The sequence below is a fragment of the Lampris incognitus genome, chromosome 4 (genome assembly GCF_029633865.1).
Source record: "Lampris incognitus isolate fLamInc1 chromosome 4, fLamInc1.hap2, whole genome shotgun sequence".
NCBI lineage: Eukaryota > Metazoa > Chordata > Actinopteri > Lampriformes > Lampridae > Lampris > Lampris incognitus.
The window spans coordinates 52660887-52678132 of record NC_079214.1 but is presented as its reverse complement, the minus strand read 5'-3'; the positions used below and the strand labels follow the sequence as shown (position 1 = coordinate 52678132).

At 46.3% G+C, this 17246-nt stretch overlaps 1 protein-coding gene across 1 annotated transcript in view; it reads left to right on the top strand.

The window, feature by feature from the left end:
- The window catches only part of LOC130112072 (transcription initiation factor TFIID subunit 4-like), a 151167-nt gene that overhangs the window by 68343 nt on the left and 65578 nt on the right, over positions 1–17246 (top strand). The window contains exon 13 of the mRNA XM_056279372.1: positions 2816–2872. Coding sequence (XP_056135347.1) covers positions 2816–2872 — 57 coding nt within the window. The remainder of the gene's footprint in view (positions 1–2815; positions 2873–17246) is intronic.

The window sequence follows — 17246 nt, the reverse complement described above, 5'->3', positions numbered from 1 at the left end:
TGTGTGTGTGTGTGTGTGTGTGTGTGTGTGTGTGTGTGTGTGTGTGTGTGTGTGTGTGTGGGCCCTGTGATGGTCTGGCGGCCTGTCCAGGGTGTCTCCCCGCCTGCTGCCCAATGTCTGCTGGGATAAGCTCCAGCACTGCCGCGACCCAGAGAGCAGGATAAGCGGTTTGGATAATGGACGGATGGATTGGATGTACTTGGCCAATCACCCCACTCTTCCGAGCCGTCCCAGTCGTTGCTCCGCCCCCTCTGCCAATCCGGGGAGGGCTGCAGACTACCACATGCCTCCTCCGATACATGTGGAGTCGCCAGCCGCTTCTTTTCACCTGACAGTGAGGAGTTTTTCCAGGGGGACGTAGAGTGTGGAAGGATCACGCTATTCCCACCATTCCCCCTCCCCCCCAAACCGGCGCTCCTACTGACCAGAGGAAGCGCTAGTGCTGCGACCAGGACACATACCCACATCCGGCTTCCCACCTACAGAGACGGCCAATTATGTCTGTAGGGACACCCGACCAAGCCGGAGGTAACAAGGGGATTCGAACCAGCGATCCTTGTGTTGGTAGGCAACGGAATAGACCGCCATGTCACCTGGACGCCCCTTTACACTCTTCTCTTAACAGGCTTTTTTGGTTTTGGGGGAGGGGGTTTCAAACCAGAGCTTTACTAAGTGAAACTAGATTTCATAAAACACTCTTACCTCACAACCTATAAATAACCTCTCTCCCTTTTCTCCCAATTACCTTCCTTCCCATTTGTCAGTCGTTCGGAGATCATAGGTTAATGTGCTGCGCCTGTTTTCAGGGCACCGTGGGTTTGACCCTCGTTCACTTAAGTGTAGGCTGTGTGCAGCTCTGCTGATCTAAGAATTTACACTCTCCGCGACTGTAAGGTAAATAATGTCTGAAAAATGTGTGTTTGCCAACCAAAGTACAGCATGACGCCGCCCTCCTCCCTCCTCCCACCACCCCCAAATCGTACACACCGCACCACCCGCAAACACAGCTGGTTATTGTCCAGCCCCACACGTGTCCCCTCCCTCCTGTTCTCTCCAGTAAGGGTGGAAACCAGGGCAGCTGACAAAAGAGATGTAAAGCATGCCAGTGGCGCCACTGCCCTCTGTAAACAGTCCATCTGTAGCCCCCTCACCCACCCACCCACCCACCCACACCCACACACATACACACACGCACGCACACACACAGACACACACACACACCCCTGCACTTCACTCCTGCCGGAGTGCCAGCTAATTTGACCTCGTGAATAAGAAACTATGAAAATAATCCTTGCACCACCCATCCCCTCCCCTCCCCCCATTCCACTCCACTACCACCACCACCACCACCACAACATCCATTTAAAATATGACTCAAGTCTGGAGGGATGCTCTGGCCGACTGGAGGGCAAAAGCATTAGTCTTAGTTGAGATACCGACCAGTACGTGAACCGCCTGATATATTTAAAGCCAATTAGCGGGGAGGAGGGCAGGAGGAGCGGCTCTGTGTCGGCGAGATGGAGAGGAGAGGAGATGAGAGGAGGTGAGGGGGTGGATGCAAAGGCAGAAGCAGGAGTGGGAAGTCCGAGGAACCGCCAGGTTTAAGCGCTCGTTCAGAGTGCTTTAACTTTTTTTTTTTTAATTTGGGGTGGGGGGTGGGGGGGACGGGCTAAAGCAAAGACTGGAGATATTAATACAGAGTGTTTCCTTTCAGGGCGAGCACTACGCTATATGAGTCGAAGTACCGATCTGACATGTACGCTGGCTCTTCTCTTGATGTCTGTCTTCTCGTTGCTCAGGCTGAGGGAAACAACAAGGAAACAGCTGCAGGAGACTTTTTGTGTGTGTTATCTTTAACAGTCCGGGCGTCCCGTGTGTTGCATGAGCAATGATGACATTTCACATACAGAGAGAGGGAGAGACGGTAAACCACCAGGGAGCCCGGTGCTTTATTGGACATTAAGGAAGACATCATTTCTTTAAAGGGCGTTACTAGGTACTGACTCGATTTGAACGATAACGCCAACCAAAAAAGGAAAAAAAAGAAGATTATTTTCAATTGTGTGAAATAGCTGTATCCAGTTAGCATGTGGTATGATTAACTGCCAGCTCTGCCTGCAGTGCTCAGCCTTTCATTTGGCTGTGTGGTGAAGGATTCCCAGGGACAAGTACATTCACCCAGATCTCAGCTCCCGATTAAAATAGAAGTGCTGTGTTGTTACGCCAGGGACAGACAGATAGACAGACAGACAGACAGACAGACAGACACAGACAGACACACACACACACACACACACACACAGAGCAACAATAGTGCACAGCCACTGTTACTGAGACTCAGCAACATCCTTTGCCCTAGCCGTGTGTGTGTGTGTGTGTGTGTGTGTGTGTGTGTGTGTGTGTGTGTATGTGTATGTGTGTGTGTGTATGTCTGTGTGTGTGTCTGTGTGTGTCTGTGTGCTGGCTCGTACGGAATTTTTAATAACCTCTTTTGATTAGAGTCCCCCTCCAGCAGCTTATTTAGGGCTGGATTTGGAGCGGGTTTAAAGGCCACTGCCCCCCGGGGGGTGCTCTGTGGCTCTTCTCTGAAGTCAAATACGATGTCCTTGACACCCCTGTATCCTGTTCCCATTTTGCACTATTTTTGCAGTGGCCGCAACAGATGAGGTGTGTGTGTGTGTGTGTATGGTGGGAGATGTGTGTGTGTGCGTTTGTGTGTGTGTGTGTGTGGTGCGGGGTAGGGTGGGGTGTGGTAGTCCTTAAACCAGCTGTTAACCTGTGGTTTTTCTCCCCCCCCCCTCCCTCAACTCCGCAGAGTCGCTCCAGGCTCGAGGACCCAGAGCAGGCTCGGCTCAAACAGAAAGCTAAGGAGGTAAGCTGCGGCGGAGATCATTACCCTTGACATTTTCCAAGACTCTGGCATATTAATTTTTCATGTCACCGCTACATATGTAATGCCATTTAAAGACGGGCTCGGAAAAAAAGGGAAAAAAAGTTAGAGGAATTATTTGTGCGTGGATTGTTGCCGGTGCACAGAAAGTGATTTTTGTGCACACCAAAGAGACCCTCCTTTACCTCTTCCCTCTCCATCCTCCTCATCTACCTCTCTTTCTTCCTCTGCTCCTTATCCATACACCACTTCAATTTGACTAACCTATGTTCCAGTATTCCCTCTTGTCTATTTCATTGTGTTTCACTTTTTTTTAATTGATATAACTGCTACGGTGGTGGTGTGTTTATCTTTCGGCTGCCGTCACCTCCTTATGAAAGGCTACGCAGGAGAACCCAAAAGAAGCCGCCGAAATGTGGGTGAAATACACCTTCACCTTAACATTTCTCCTGGGGGGGATGGAGCAAACCGCGCAGCAGTAGTCAACTTCCAAGAAAGCGGAGAAAAACCGCGGGACTCCTGCAGACATTACAGCTGCGAGTAGCAGAAAGCGGTTTAAAGATGAACGATTGACGGCCTCCGACATAATGGCGCTCCGCCTGTGTAAACTATCCCCGTTAGGGAGGCGTGGGCTACGCTCCTCTCCTCTCCTTCCCTGACTGTGTACCAAAGTCTCCGGCGCTCACAAGAGTTTAGGTGTAGGTGCAGCTATTGGGCGTGAGTTCGACTGATGCGGTGCACTGCTGTTGGTAGTACGATGCCGCTTCGGTCCCCCTAGTTTTAACAGCCGGCGTTGGAGAATGTGGATTCCCAGTGGAGCTCACAAAGTAGACCACTCTCCTTTAAGTGGTTGCTTAGCATTGTTTATGCAAGCACAATAGTTCTGTTACACGCACAAGTTTGTGCCCTTATATTTATTTATTTATTTGTGTTTACTCCAAAAGCGGGCGCTGACTTCACTGGTTGCTTTCAGTCGTGGGCTCGCTTATAAGGATCAAGAGTATAGCGCGACAGTTGCGCAGCGCAAGCAGGCAAAGGGGATAAGAAGGACGCCTCACACCTGCTGTTGTTATTGAGGTAGAAGTTTAACAGCGCACAGAATCTAACTTTCCTTTGCGCTTTTGAGTGTTCTTTATTCACCCAGGGGAAAGTTTGCAGCGCACTTGTGCACGTATTCGGTTTTCGGTTCCACAATTTTGACACCCTGGCGATTGTCCCAACACAAGCACATTTACTGAACATCTTCCACGCAAGCGGCTGGGCGCCGATCGATTTGCTCAACAGCACTTAAGCCGGGGGTTTGCCGAGCGACGCTACAGCGTTTCATGGATTTTTTTCCCCCAGCCCGGCATGGATTTTCAAAATGGCGACTTTCCAGTCACAAGCTCACATCTCCAGCCTTCTGGCGACTGCTGCCACTCTTTCTTCTCCCTGCCCCGGGCGGCGAAGATCTTTCCAGCAGGAGAGAGCGTAGCGTTGCCGCAGTTTAGAACCTTCAGACTAGATCTCAGCCTACCCATAAACCCCGCATATGCAAATGAGGCAGTGCAATAGGCTGCGCGATAGGTTCGCCCCGGGGGGGAGCGTGTGATCAAAGTGGATCTCCTCCCCGTTAAGTGGCAGTCCGCTCATCATCTGGATACGGCCAGATTAGCGCCTCGTGAGAAGACGCGGCGCGCACGCACGCACTTACACGCGCGCATACGCATTCTCATTTTCGTTTTGAATTTTAAAAAGGGGGTTTTGAAATCGTTACTTTATGTAATGATCTCTCCCGCGCTCGAGAGACATGCAAGCCTGATCACCCCCATACACACACACACACACACACACACACACACACAATCACACAATCACACACACACACAATCACACACCGTTCCAACCTCCGTCACCTCTCTCTCTCTCCCTCTCTCTTGCTCTCTCTCTCTCTTTTTGCTTAATGGCCATCGTTTCTCAGCCCCCGTGCCTCTCCGGTTTTCATCACCTGACTGGCTCAAGGGGACAGAGCTGGCTGTTTGTGTCACTGCAGACTCTGTCGGCAGCTCACACATCTGTGCAAATTTCATCAGGATAATGAGCCCCAGCTTTTTTTTTCTTTTTTTTTTCCCAGGCAACGGTCGGAGGAGCCAGCCTCGCTTTATGTCTCACACACACTAACATGGACACACGCACACAAATACACACACAAATGCAAGACACACACATTCAGACACACACACAAGCACACACCTTGCCACATGCACCTCGGAAAACTCATTTGGATAGATGGATTGACAGACCGTTATACAGTTTAACCGACTGCTGATGTTTAAATTGAGCTTGCCCCTTTGTTTGTAGAACGCAGACGCAGTGTATTTGTAGCAGTAAATAGGCTCAAGCTAACTATCTTTTAAGTAGACCCAGTGGAGATAAATAAGAACCAGTTAGATATAGACACCACTCATCTTACGAGGGGACAGAATCCTGGTGGTGGGATCTCAGTTTCAGCCCCTGATCTGTATGAGCGCCCGTGACACCAGTGTTTACCGCCATCTTAGTCGACTGTCATGCACTCTGGGTGCTTGCATGGTCTTTCAGGATATTTACATTCAGACATCATGCAGCAGTTGCGTATCACATTATGTTTTTAGTGAGCGTCCGGGTACTGTAGTGGTCTATTCTGTTGCCTACCAACACGGGGATCGCCGGATCGAATCCCCGAGTTACCTCCGGCTTGGCCGAGCCTCTCTACAGGCACAACTGGCCATGTCTGCGGATGGGGAGCCGGAGCCGGATGTGGGTGTGTGTCCTGATCGCTGCACTAGCACCTCCTCTGGTCGGTCGGGGTGCCTGTTTGGGGGGAGGGGAAACTGGGGGGAATAGCGTGATCCTCCCACGCGCTACGTCCCCGGGGTCCTCCCTATAGTCCCCGGGTCCTATAGTCCCCGGGTCCTATGTTCCCCGCTTTGTATGAGACCGGGGAATATCGGACCTTTTTGTATACAGAGGGCCCTATATTCCCCACTTTTCCCCAAAAGGGTCCTATGTTCCCCGTTTTGTATGTGCAGGGGAACATAGGACCTTTCTTTATAAAAAGGGTCCTATGTTCCCCTAGGGCACCCGGGGAACATAGGACCCTATTTATAAAGAAAGGTCCTATGTTCCCCGGTCAGCAGGTTTGACGCTGTTTGGCGCAAAAAGTGCATTTTCAATAATGCATTATTTAGGGCAGATTATTAAGAAGACAATGAATCATACGATTTCTATTTTTATATCACAAAAACGAATTCACAAAGTCCAGGTTGGCTAAAGTATGTGGAAACTTTCGACACTAAACCAATTTCAATTTATTAGGCTATAGCCTATATTTGGGCGCATAACCCGTCCCCGGTAGTTCTCTGATAAAATGTGTCACTTATCGAGGAAAATGTGCCTCGCCGAGTAGGTGAGCTGGCTCGTCTGTGTCTGAATGTAATATAGTAAGCCTGTGCTCCTTAGTCAATTGTACCCGGGCATAGCTCAGTTGGTAGAGCTCTCGCCTATGGATCGCAAGGTCGTGAGTTCGATCCTGGGTGCCGCCAACTCAGTGTATGAGTAGCACATTGTGCGAGAAGTGCCGGGAGCTGAGGATAGGTGTTGTGTTCCGTCCTCAGCAGTCCATCTCCCAGAGGTCTAGTGCATTGTACCAGGGATAGACTCCTGCGTAAGCTGGCTGATACCGACAATAGGCCAATTCCGACCCACTTCTTCTATGTTCGCTAGAAAGCCGTCGTTCCCATCATAACCACACCAGCTTATTGGGAAAAGCATCTGACAGATATTAGATAGAAACCATCTGCTCAGTAAGGCCCTTTAAGCATCATAATTGTAATGATAATAATAATAATAATAATAACATAATAATAATAATAATGATAATAGCCTGATGATGATGATGATGATAATAATAATAATAATAATAACAATATAGCCTTATATTAGAAATGCTAAAAATTGGATAATTGAAATATTTATAATTATAAAGTGGGCTAATATAGCATGGTAATAACAATAAAATAATAACAATATCTGCCTGGTCTCTTAAGATTCTAAGATGCTGTATGCTACAGAAATAACGGGACATAGGCCTAGGCTAATGAATACGCCTTTTTGACAAAATATGAATGAAAGGCTAATCAACAACGCTAAAGCTGAATCACAAAACACATATTGCTCGAAAAATAATTTATGAATAGCCAAATGCACACATGATTTCGAGTTTGGAAATATTTAAAACTTGTCGTGGATGTGTGGTCATCTGCACGCAAGTTTCCTGGCGTTCTAAACCACATGATCAAAATTCACCAATGTCTAAACCGCCCGCCAACTTGCAACAATTTGCAACAATCGGTTGTTATCGGTGATAACTCGTGGATTCACTGTCATGTGCTTACTAGCCTACAAGAAGACAAACAATGGCGATAGTTATGGATGGTGATCGAGGGGGCAAAGTGTTGGTACATGAGAACTTCAGATATCAGAAGCACCGCACCAATCAAGACACCATTAGATGGAGGTGCTGGAGGTGGAACTGTAGAGTGCCACTGATCACAAATAGATTTGAAGTGGAGGACGTGGATGCTAACATTATTGTGCACGATGTTGGGGAACACGTGCATCCCCTGACGGAGAAATGGTGCACCGTGCAGAATTCCGACAGGGGGTGATTGCAGAAGTTGCGAGGGAGCCAACAGTCCCAATCAGAAGGATCTATAATGCGCAAAGGGTCCCGCAGCATCGGCAACGTCAAATCCAGGGTTTTAGCCCTTCTTTGTTGAGTAGCCTAATGGACTAGGTCTACTCATTTTGCTTTTTTGAAGAAGAAAAAAGCCTTAACGTTAGGCTAGTTAGGCCTTGGAGATTTTTGTTTTAGACCATGCCTTTTCTGGGGGGCTTCTGCCATAGACCAACCCTTTTTCAGCCAAGCTTTTACTAGAAGCATTTTGTTATTAATAGCCTATTATCAGTGTTACTATTGATAGTATTATGCCTGTAATTGTTATTTGTTATCAGGCCTCTTTTATAATTAGGCTATTATTATTATTATTATTATTATTATTAGGCTGTTGTTATTATTATTATTATTATTATTTATTATTATTATTGATATTATTACTATTATTATTATTATTATTATTATTAAAGAAGAACATCAAAGGATGTAAGGTAGCACTCATCAAATGAAAAAAAAAGACACAATTCTCTATTTTAGCATTTCATTGTTTGGCATCAGTCATTAACTTGGCCTTGTGGTCTTCTTCAGAAACCTTAATGACTGATGCCAAACAATAAAATGGTGAAATAGAGGGCTGCCTCTGTTATTTTTTTACCATTTGGTGAGTGTTACCTTACATCCTTTGATGTTCGTCTTTGATTCATGTTTTTGGTTTAGCACCTCCACAAGCCTTTAGTTTTTTGAGAAGCACATATTATTATTATTATTAGGCAATTAGCCTATTGTGTAAAGTAGGCGGCCCCCGTTGATGGATACTTTGTGCTGGTCCTAAATTCCAAGTCCTGGTCTAAGTTCTCTGCCTAAAAAGTTCATCATTAAAGTCTTTTTGAAAGAAAGTCTGCCAAGTGATTTAATATGGAAAACGAACTGCAAAGTAACAAGAAAGTGGCTGAAGTGTCCAGTGCTGTGTAAATTGAACTTTGAGCGAAGGTGGAAATGGCTAGGTTATACTGGTAGGCGGGCCTACTGCAAGACAAACTTGCATTGATTGCCGACTGTCCATGCTGAGCCGGAGAGCCAACTAACTAGGTCTACTGCAGTAAATATTGGTAAGAAATAACAATAAAGCAAATTACAGCCTCCTCTAGGCCGAATTTGGATACGCACTCAAGGTGGCCTGCGATATACAACAGCCAACAATGGTAATACAGCCTAATTTGATCAGTGGAGGAATAGATTGTCGTAGCCTACAACTCAGCCATGACCCCAGTTTTATTATTTTGGACCCGTTAAGGAAATAATTTGCAAAAAGGGTTCTAAATTCCCCGGTTTGTTCCTCAATTGGCAATAGCGGGGAATATAGGACCCTTTATTTGGAAAAAGGTCCTATGTTCCCCTGGAAACAGCGGGGAATATAGGACCCTTTTTCCAAAAGAGGGTTCTATGTTCCCTGGTGTCTATTGCAACCGGGATTATAGGACCTTTTTAGGGGAAAACGGAGAATATGGGACCCTTTTTTTCCCGAAAGGGTCCTATAGGACCCGGGGACTATAGGCACGGCCCCACGTCCCCTTGGCGAAACTCCTCAGTGTCACGTGAAAAGAAGTGGCTGGCGACTCCACATGTATCGGAGGAGGCATGTGGTGGTCTGCAGCCCTCCCCGGATTGGCAGAGCGGGTGGATCAGTGACCGGGACAGCTCGGAAGAGTGGGATAATTGGCCGGATACAATTGGGGAGAAAAGGGGGGGGAAATCCCCCTCAAAAATTACGTTTTTAAACACATTATGGCAGCATATAAAGAATTTCACTTTTTTTTTCACCCCCATGATTGGTTAACTGTACCACTCAGAATCCACTTCCCATGTCAAATACTGCATAGGAGCCTACAAGACTGATTCCATGCAGCACTTACAATACACATCTCAGCTAATCATATTAATGACATCAGATCATCATATAAAATGAGTCTAAACTCGCCTAAAATAACTTAAAACATTCGGTGCTTCTCTGGTGTAATCCTATAGCTATATGGTTCTCTATGTCAGAAAGGTTGTTGGTTATGTGATGGGTGCTATAGGTACCACCAGAACCTCCTTATAAATAGTGATGGTAGTTGTAGTAGCAGCAGCACTGGTAATACTAGTGGCACTCATACATCCTACAATGGGAAATTTAAGACAGTGGTCATATAGACAGGACCGAGTACATCATACATACACACAAACACAGCAACATACATACAAGCATAGCCAGTGCTAATGAGATGCTATCCTTACAGTTAAAGACCAGTGAAGCACATCCCCATTGGATTCCTTTCAAAGCCCCATCCCACCAGAAACAAACAAGCACTTAAACATGTTTGCAGTCATGTTAGATAGTGGTAAACTACTGCTGAAACAACTTTGGTGTTCACTAAATTGGGAGGTGGGTAAGCAATTTGTTCCAGATTGCAGGAACTTTGACACGGCTCTCTAATTCAGAGACTATAAAATTACTTCCTGAATATGCACCCCAGCCACAGAGGGTACTGCTAAGCTGTCAGTGAGACTACTAATAACTGTTTTTTTTCCTGTTAGCATTACAGAATCATCCATTCTCACCATTTTTCAAGACTGATTGGGTGCTTGGGACAATTGGTGAGGTTTTCTTTTGGATCCAGGACCGTTTACCCTGAGAGTTTGGTTTGATTTGTTTTAGTCAAGAGTGAAAGCTTGGTTGTGCACCAAAAATGCGGTCTTCATGTGACATTTTGGTAGCATCACCAAGTAAACAGGAGCAAAACCATTAATGCAACGAGCCATGTTTCGATGTTGCTGTCCCCCCCCCCCTTATATGTGTACTCTCTTGTCTTCTGTTTGCTGGTGTTGTGTGCCCATATGTGTTGATGGATCTTGCTTTGTAGAGTCCAAGTCAAATTTCCCCATGGGGACAATAAAGTCTCTATCTATCAATCTATCTATCTATCTAGTCGACAGCAGATGTGACAATGACTGACACTGATGACATACAGTATCGTGCAAACAGCGTGGTTTAGCAAAAACTATGAAATTAAACCAGCGATGATGAAAAAACAAACAATTTGAAAAATGTTTGGATGTAAGCAACTTAAGGGTGAAAAATGACTTTAAATGCCAACCTGAGTCTGAAAAGTCAACATAGGTGACAACATGGCAGAGTGACAAAAGTACACTACACTGTTTTGGCTGGACCAGGTTGGCGCGAATGTATTCATACGAATATTGCTGAGCAACCCTGTTAGAATGATCATTTTTCGAGTGACTGAGTGAACAAGTTACATGATTGGACCGCTGGATCAGGTGACTAATAACATCACTGAAGTTACACAATTGGTTGGCTGACCAATGACATCACTGGTAAACAGAAGTGGGTTTCCCTATTGGCGGTTTCTCTTCCAAAATGAATCGGCGCAGAGGTTCCAGCTCATTCCAATTATATCGCAGGCTAACGAGCAGAATATATTGCTGCTCCTGGGTACTACTGAAGCGCTAAGAACGCAATATTTTGCTGCTCTTTCCACATCTGGTTACGCACTGTAAAGGTCCAGCATAGAGCGGAGTAGGAGAGAAAACAGCGCTCCATGCACCAAGAAGCGTGAGGGAGAGCGCTGTTAGAGCACCCCAAATAACAATCACTCTGACAAAACACTCATTACAGAGTGAGTCTTAGATAAACAAGAGACATCTGCAGATAGAAACGGACAAAGTGGAGAGGGGGGTTAACAGATAATTAGAATAGTTATAATTACAATTAAATTAAGTTCTCTTTCAATCAAACGTCCCAAGATCAGGAATCAGGAACACTTTATTTGTCATTTCATTTCATGTACCCAAGTACATGAAATGAAATGACATATTGTTTCCCCCAGCCCACAGCAGTGCAACACAAAGACAAAAACACAAATCCAACAACTAAAAGAACACATACTCAAAACTTGTAAAAAAAATCATTGTCCAAGAGAACGAATGCCAGCCAGGATGACTGTCGGAGCGGCCGGTCTATATGGGCTAGCAGTTAGCTTAGCCTGCCCCGCCTATGCGTCCTGTCAGACCGCCCTCGGTGTTTCCTCTTCGGGTGCAACTCCAGGCAGGGCCGTGGTCCTTGGGCCCACCGGACACAGCAGACCAGGTTCCCTTAGCCGATCCAACGCCAGCTCTCCCAGCCAGACTTCTTCGACACACCTCCCCGCACTCCACACAATGACACTAAAACCACAGTCAACGCCAGGCGAGGCCGCCACCAAGATATCGGTAGAAAGTATTGTTCTTGCAACTGCATTTATAACCTTTTTTTTTTTTATTCGCATGTAACTTAACCATGTCATGTGAAATACTACTTCAGTACACTTTAACAACAAAGATTAGTGGGACTACTACAGAAAATTGTAGATGAACATTTAATATCCAGGAATTCACATTATAGACACTACCACTGACTATCCCTGTAACAAATTGGCCACAGTTTCGAACATCGACCATACACAGTCCTGCCATATACTAGGTTTTGACCTGGTCTTGTTGTAAAATTTTAGATGTTCTCAGTTTTTTTTTTTTTTTTTTTTACAAAACAGTTTTATTCATGTCTTCTCATGCTGCTCCTATGCTGAGCATTTCACCAAAATTGAAATCCTGGTGTGTGTGTGTGTGTGTGTGTGTGTGTGTGTGTGTGTGTGTGTGTGTGTGTGTGTGTGTGTGTGTGTGTGTGTGTGTGTGTGTGTGTGTGTGTGTGTTCACTCACTAGAGGCTCAATAAAAGTTGAACTTGCACATAAAGACCTGGACCTGGTTCACATTTGATCTAAAACTTTGCTGTTGGACTGGGAATACTGTATGTGAGCTGGGAACAAGTGTATTCTGCCTGCATAGAATGTTTGCACTGTCCCTCACACACACACACACACACACACACACACACACACACACACACACACACACACACACACACACACACACACACACACACACACAAGCGATCTTTGCCTCTGTGTGTACCAGCAGATAGCAGATGCAACAGCAACCTGACCTGAGTCGCCTTCCCTGCCACTGCTGGCTCACCAGATAGTGAGAAAGACGGGGGGGGGGGGGGGGCGGCTTCCAGTGCCTCGGTTTCCTCCATTCACTACCATTTGGCCGAAAGGTCAGATGGGCTATTTCAGAAATGCCCCCAGTGAAAATCAATGGGCAAAACGAGTAGCCCAATTCCTGTTTGCTGTTGTTGTTGTTGGGTCTGTGTGCTCTCTGTTCCAACACTGAGGCAGAAGGCCTCGCCTGACCATTGACAGGGAGAGAGAGAGAGAGCGAGAGAGAGAGAGAGAGAGAGCTAAAGAAAAACAGAGAATAGAGAGAGGAGAAAATAGATAAAGGCAGAAAGATGGAGATAATGGGAAAGAGAAGAGAGTAAAAGGATAGACAGGTAGGGAGAGGAGCGGGGGAGGAAGTGTAAAAGAAAGCAGTAGAGAGAGATAGAAAGCGATGGGGAGGGGGAGATTAAGACATGTGGAGATATATCACAGTGTCAGACACACAGACACACTGCGGCCACAGATTCATCATCACAACTCCCGTCTGCAGGCGCAACTGGACTCGGGGAAAAAAGTGAGTGAGAGTAGAGGTGGAAAGAGGAGAAAAGGAAGAGTGAAATTAGGGGGCAGAGGGGAGACAAATAGGTTACCACTGCCAGCCAAAACCCTCCCGCTTCCACACCTATCCTCGAATAGCTACTTGTTCGTTCTCTTTCACTGCAGGACTGTCGTACCATAACTAACCCGGTGCAGTAAACCATGTTTTTTTTTTTCTGCTGTATTTAATGCATAGTTCATTGCAGGTAGGGTAAAAACATGCTTGCAGCCAAAATGATATGCAACCAAGCATAAGGGGCTTTTTATACAAGCTTCATGCTGGGCCCAGTGGGCATGATAGAGTTATTGTGCCATGCTTTACCTGTACTGGGCTTGCTATGAGTGTAGGACCATAACAGTACCATACTGCTTAATGCTTACGTCATACCCAGTATAATGACTACATTCCTGTCCATGCCTTTGGAAAGCGAGCTAGTATTTCATATGACCGGTGGCATTATGAGTGTGCTTCCATGACACTGATACCAACCCCAAACAGATAGCCAAACACAATGGAAAAGCATGCCAACCCCATGCTACTGTGGACACAGCAGCCAGCACACCGCCATGGAAAAACACAAAAATTCACTTCTCAAGTTCAGCCTCTGCTCTGTGGGGAGGAGTCTATCAACTGTTGATCAGAGTGTGCAGGAAGTTGATAGGGAGCTCTTTCGGTAAAGGCTCGACATTATTTTGAGGACAGCCCCCATCTTAATGCCGTCCCCCCTCCGTCAAACAGCATGTGAAATGCGGGCCATTGATGATTCGAGTCGTGGTCTCAGAATCTAATTTGTTGAAGAACATACATCATTTATAGTAAGTGTGTTTTTGGAATAACCCAATTATTATTATTATTATTACTATTATTATGTGCAGTACATGCAAAATCATGTCTGAGTGATGCTTTTTTTGTGCTTTAGGTTTGAAAAGAAAAGTGAAATTGAAGAAATGAGATGATAGAGAAAGCAAGAGGAGTAGTTACAGGCTCTTTGCTGTTGGGAAGATATGGAGATGCTGTTGATGGAAAGTAAAATTCTAAACTCAGGAAGTGACATTCCCAGCAGGAATATTAACTGAGAAGACATAATCCTTTTCATTCTGTCTCACATGCACACAGTTGCACCAATTCACACCGTTTCGCTTCCCGGTACTGCCTCAGTCTTTGCAGTGGTGGCCACTGAAAAGCTTAACCGAGGCAACAGAGGGTTAATGAGAAACACTTTATGATCCCTCAACAATTACTGTGGAAGTGCCCTTGAGCAAGACTTTTAACTCCCAACTATTCCAGTAGACGGCCAAGTGGACTGGGATTATACCGTGGCGCTCCCAGTTGTGAGTGGTTAGTGTGTGCAGCTGTATGAGTACAAAGCAGGGAGGTGCTAAGCATGTGTGCCGAGTCCACTTTCCCTGGATAATCAAAGGTTAGAAATATGGTTAATACAGTCTGCATCCCACTGACGGCCCCACCACCGCATCGACAGACCGGAGCACAAAGAGGGAGGAGGCATATTCCTGTTTTTTGCTTCCATCTTTAGGCCACTGTAATTCTCCTCTCCTCTCTTCTCCACTCCTCCTTCACTCCCTCTCCATTTTTCCCAAAATCTCATGTCCTTGCCTTGATCCCACACTTTTCAGCTCACAGTAATTCCCGAAGACTTGTGAAACGGAGAGCTGTCCAAAGGGAATCTTGCAGCTTTTTGTTAGAATAATTTTCCTCAAATATTTTTCCTCCTCGGGCGTTAACAGAGATTTGTGTGTGTGTGTGTGTGTGTGTGTGTGCGCGCGTGTGTGCGTGTGTGCGTGCGCACATGTGTGTGTGGGCCCACATTTTCACACCAGCGTTGCTTGAAATATCCTGAAGCCCTACCGAATGAATTCTGCCCTAGCTCAACTTTGAACCCTGCTTAGCTGCAATTATAAACAAGTGTAGTATATGGCCTGCGCGAACATACATGCTAATGATATATGGATGGACTTGGGCTTGTGTTCCTGCGACACACGCAACAATCATCGGTCAAGTTTAGCATATTTATCCTACATTGCATGCATAATGAAAAAAATTGTGCACGTTAATGTTGTCTGTGTGTGTGTGTTGGTTTAACCGTAACCCTTTGCTGAGCCAGTGCATGCCAAGCCTAAATGCATATATACATGCTTCGCGATTGCCCCGGCATCCTCCACAGGTGACCGGGTCACAGAGAGACTGGAATACCACCCACGCTTAGTGGCCCATCGGCCAGTGCCTCACCATACTCCTGTGTGTCGGAGGACAATGCGGTAGCCCGTCATCTTTTTTATTAGCCGGGTTATATCTGCGAGTTCACAGGCTCTCATCCTCTGGCCCTTCGCAAGCCGTTCTGTTGAAAGAGGCGCTCCTTCCTGCCAGGCCGGCCTCGGGGCCAGAGCCCGCCAGTTGAAACCCTCTCCATTCTCCTTCCCTTTCTGCTCCTTTTTCTGCACCAGCTTCCAAAGAACATTCCTGCTGTTCGTTGCGCGTCTCATCTCGTGGCAGCGTTCCTCGTTTCTGACCTCTTGGCTCTTGCAGCTCACACGTCGTCTCCCTCGGTGAGCGGTCGGTGCTCGCGCCCGCACGTTATTGTTATTGGATCAGCGTTTCGATGCTCCGCTCGGCCGGAGATGTCGTGTTCTGCAGCCAATACCCGCCGTTCGCCGTTAAAAATCTAGTCACGCACCAGTTATTAGCGGCTATTTAAAGTGATTCTTACTGTTTCAAGTATTTCAGCTTCGACACTTGAAAGACCACATATTGTATTGTTGTGGGTAATTTAATTACCGCACAACAAAGATCTGTTATGTGGGTCTTCAACATGCGCAGGCTATTAAACAGTACACTCTGGCCCTATTTTTATTTGTTGCTTTGTTGTCAGTAGTTTCAACTTCTCCCATTTCCCCTCCTCTCCTCAAGACATATTACAAGGAGAGAAAAAAAAGAAAAGAAGAAGAAGCAGGCTTTTAAAAATACCTTTGGTGTTCCTGTGTGTTTTCGAATATTACAAAGTGCTGTAATGAGAGGGAAAACAACAAAAAAAAGGAGATTTTTTTTTTTTTTTGCCTCAGAGGGAGATAGCGGCTCGTCTCCTCGTTGAACAAGCCTGTAGGATCACTTTTCTCTTTGTGCGCCAGAGCACTTCTTGGGACTCCTGCGACAGGGGAATTGGGTATGCTGAGCTACGCTCGTGGCGAGGTGCCAGCCTCCTCTGCCTGGGATGAGAGCGAGAGGGAGGCAGGACACGTTTCAATTAGGCAACAAACACCACGAGGAGAGGAGAGGAGAGGAGAGCTTAAACACTGGACGGGGGGGAGGGGGAGGAAACTTCACCCTTCACCTGCTAACTTCTCGTCTCCTCACCCATCTGACCCCCCGCCAAATGCCAAATTCTGTGCCGTGCAACACCTTCTCTTTTTTTCTTCTTCTTCTTTTCTTTGTTATTTAATAAAAAAAAAAACAGAGGATGTCATTTGTATGGAATTCATAAGGGAAGGGTGGCAGTGGGGGTCTTCGCGAGGTGATGCTAAGTGTGCCAGCGCGGCCCGCGTGTTTCCATTAGATTGTCATGTTGGCTAATTAGGGAGCGGCAGCATGATTCACCTTGTTAATTAGGAGGACTTGCACACCATGTGCCTGGGGGCGGTGTGGGGAAGAGGAACCCAGCCTCTGAGGCTGCTAGTCGCCCGCTGCCTGTGAAGATTCCCCCTCTCATCTACCTTTCTTCCACTCTCCCTCTTTTTTTTCTTTTTTTTTTGATTTTTGAGATGAATAAATCATTGAGAAGTGTGAATATCTGAGTTCATATCTTTTCCTGGATGCAAATTAGACATGATCAATAGAAGGTGACAAGCGGCAAATCTAACTGTTGAAAGAAAAGAGAGAGAGAGAGAGAGAGAGAGAGAGAGAGAGAGAGAGAGAGAGAGAGAGAGAGAGAGAGAGAGAGAGAGAGAGAGAGAGAGAGAGAGAGAGAGAGAGAGAGAGAGAGGGAGAGAGAGAGAGAGAGGGAGGGAGGACT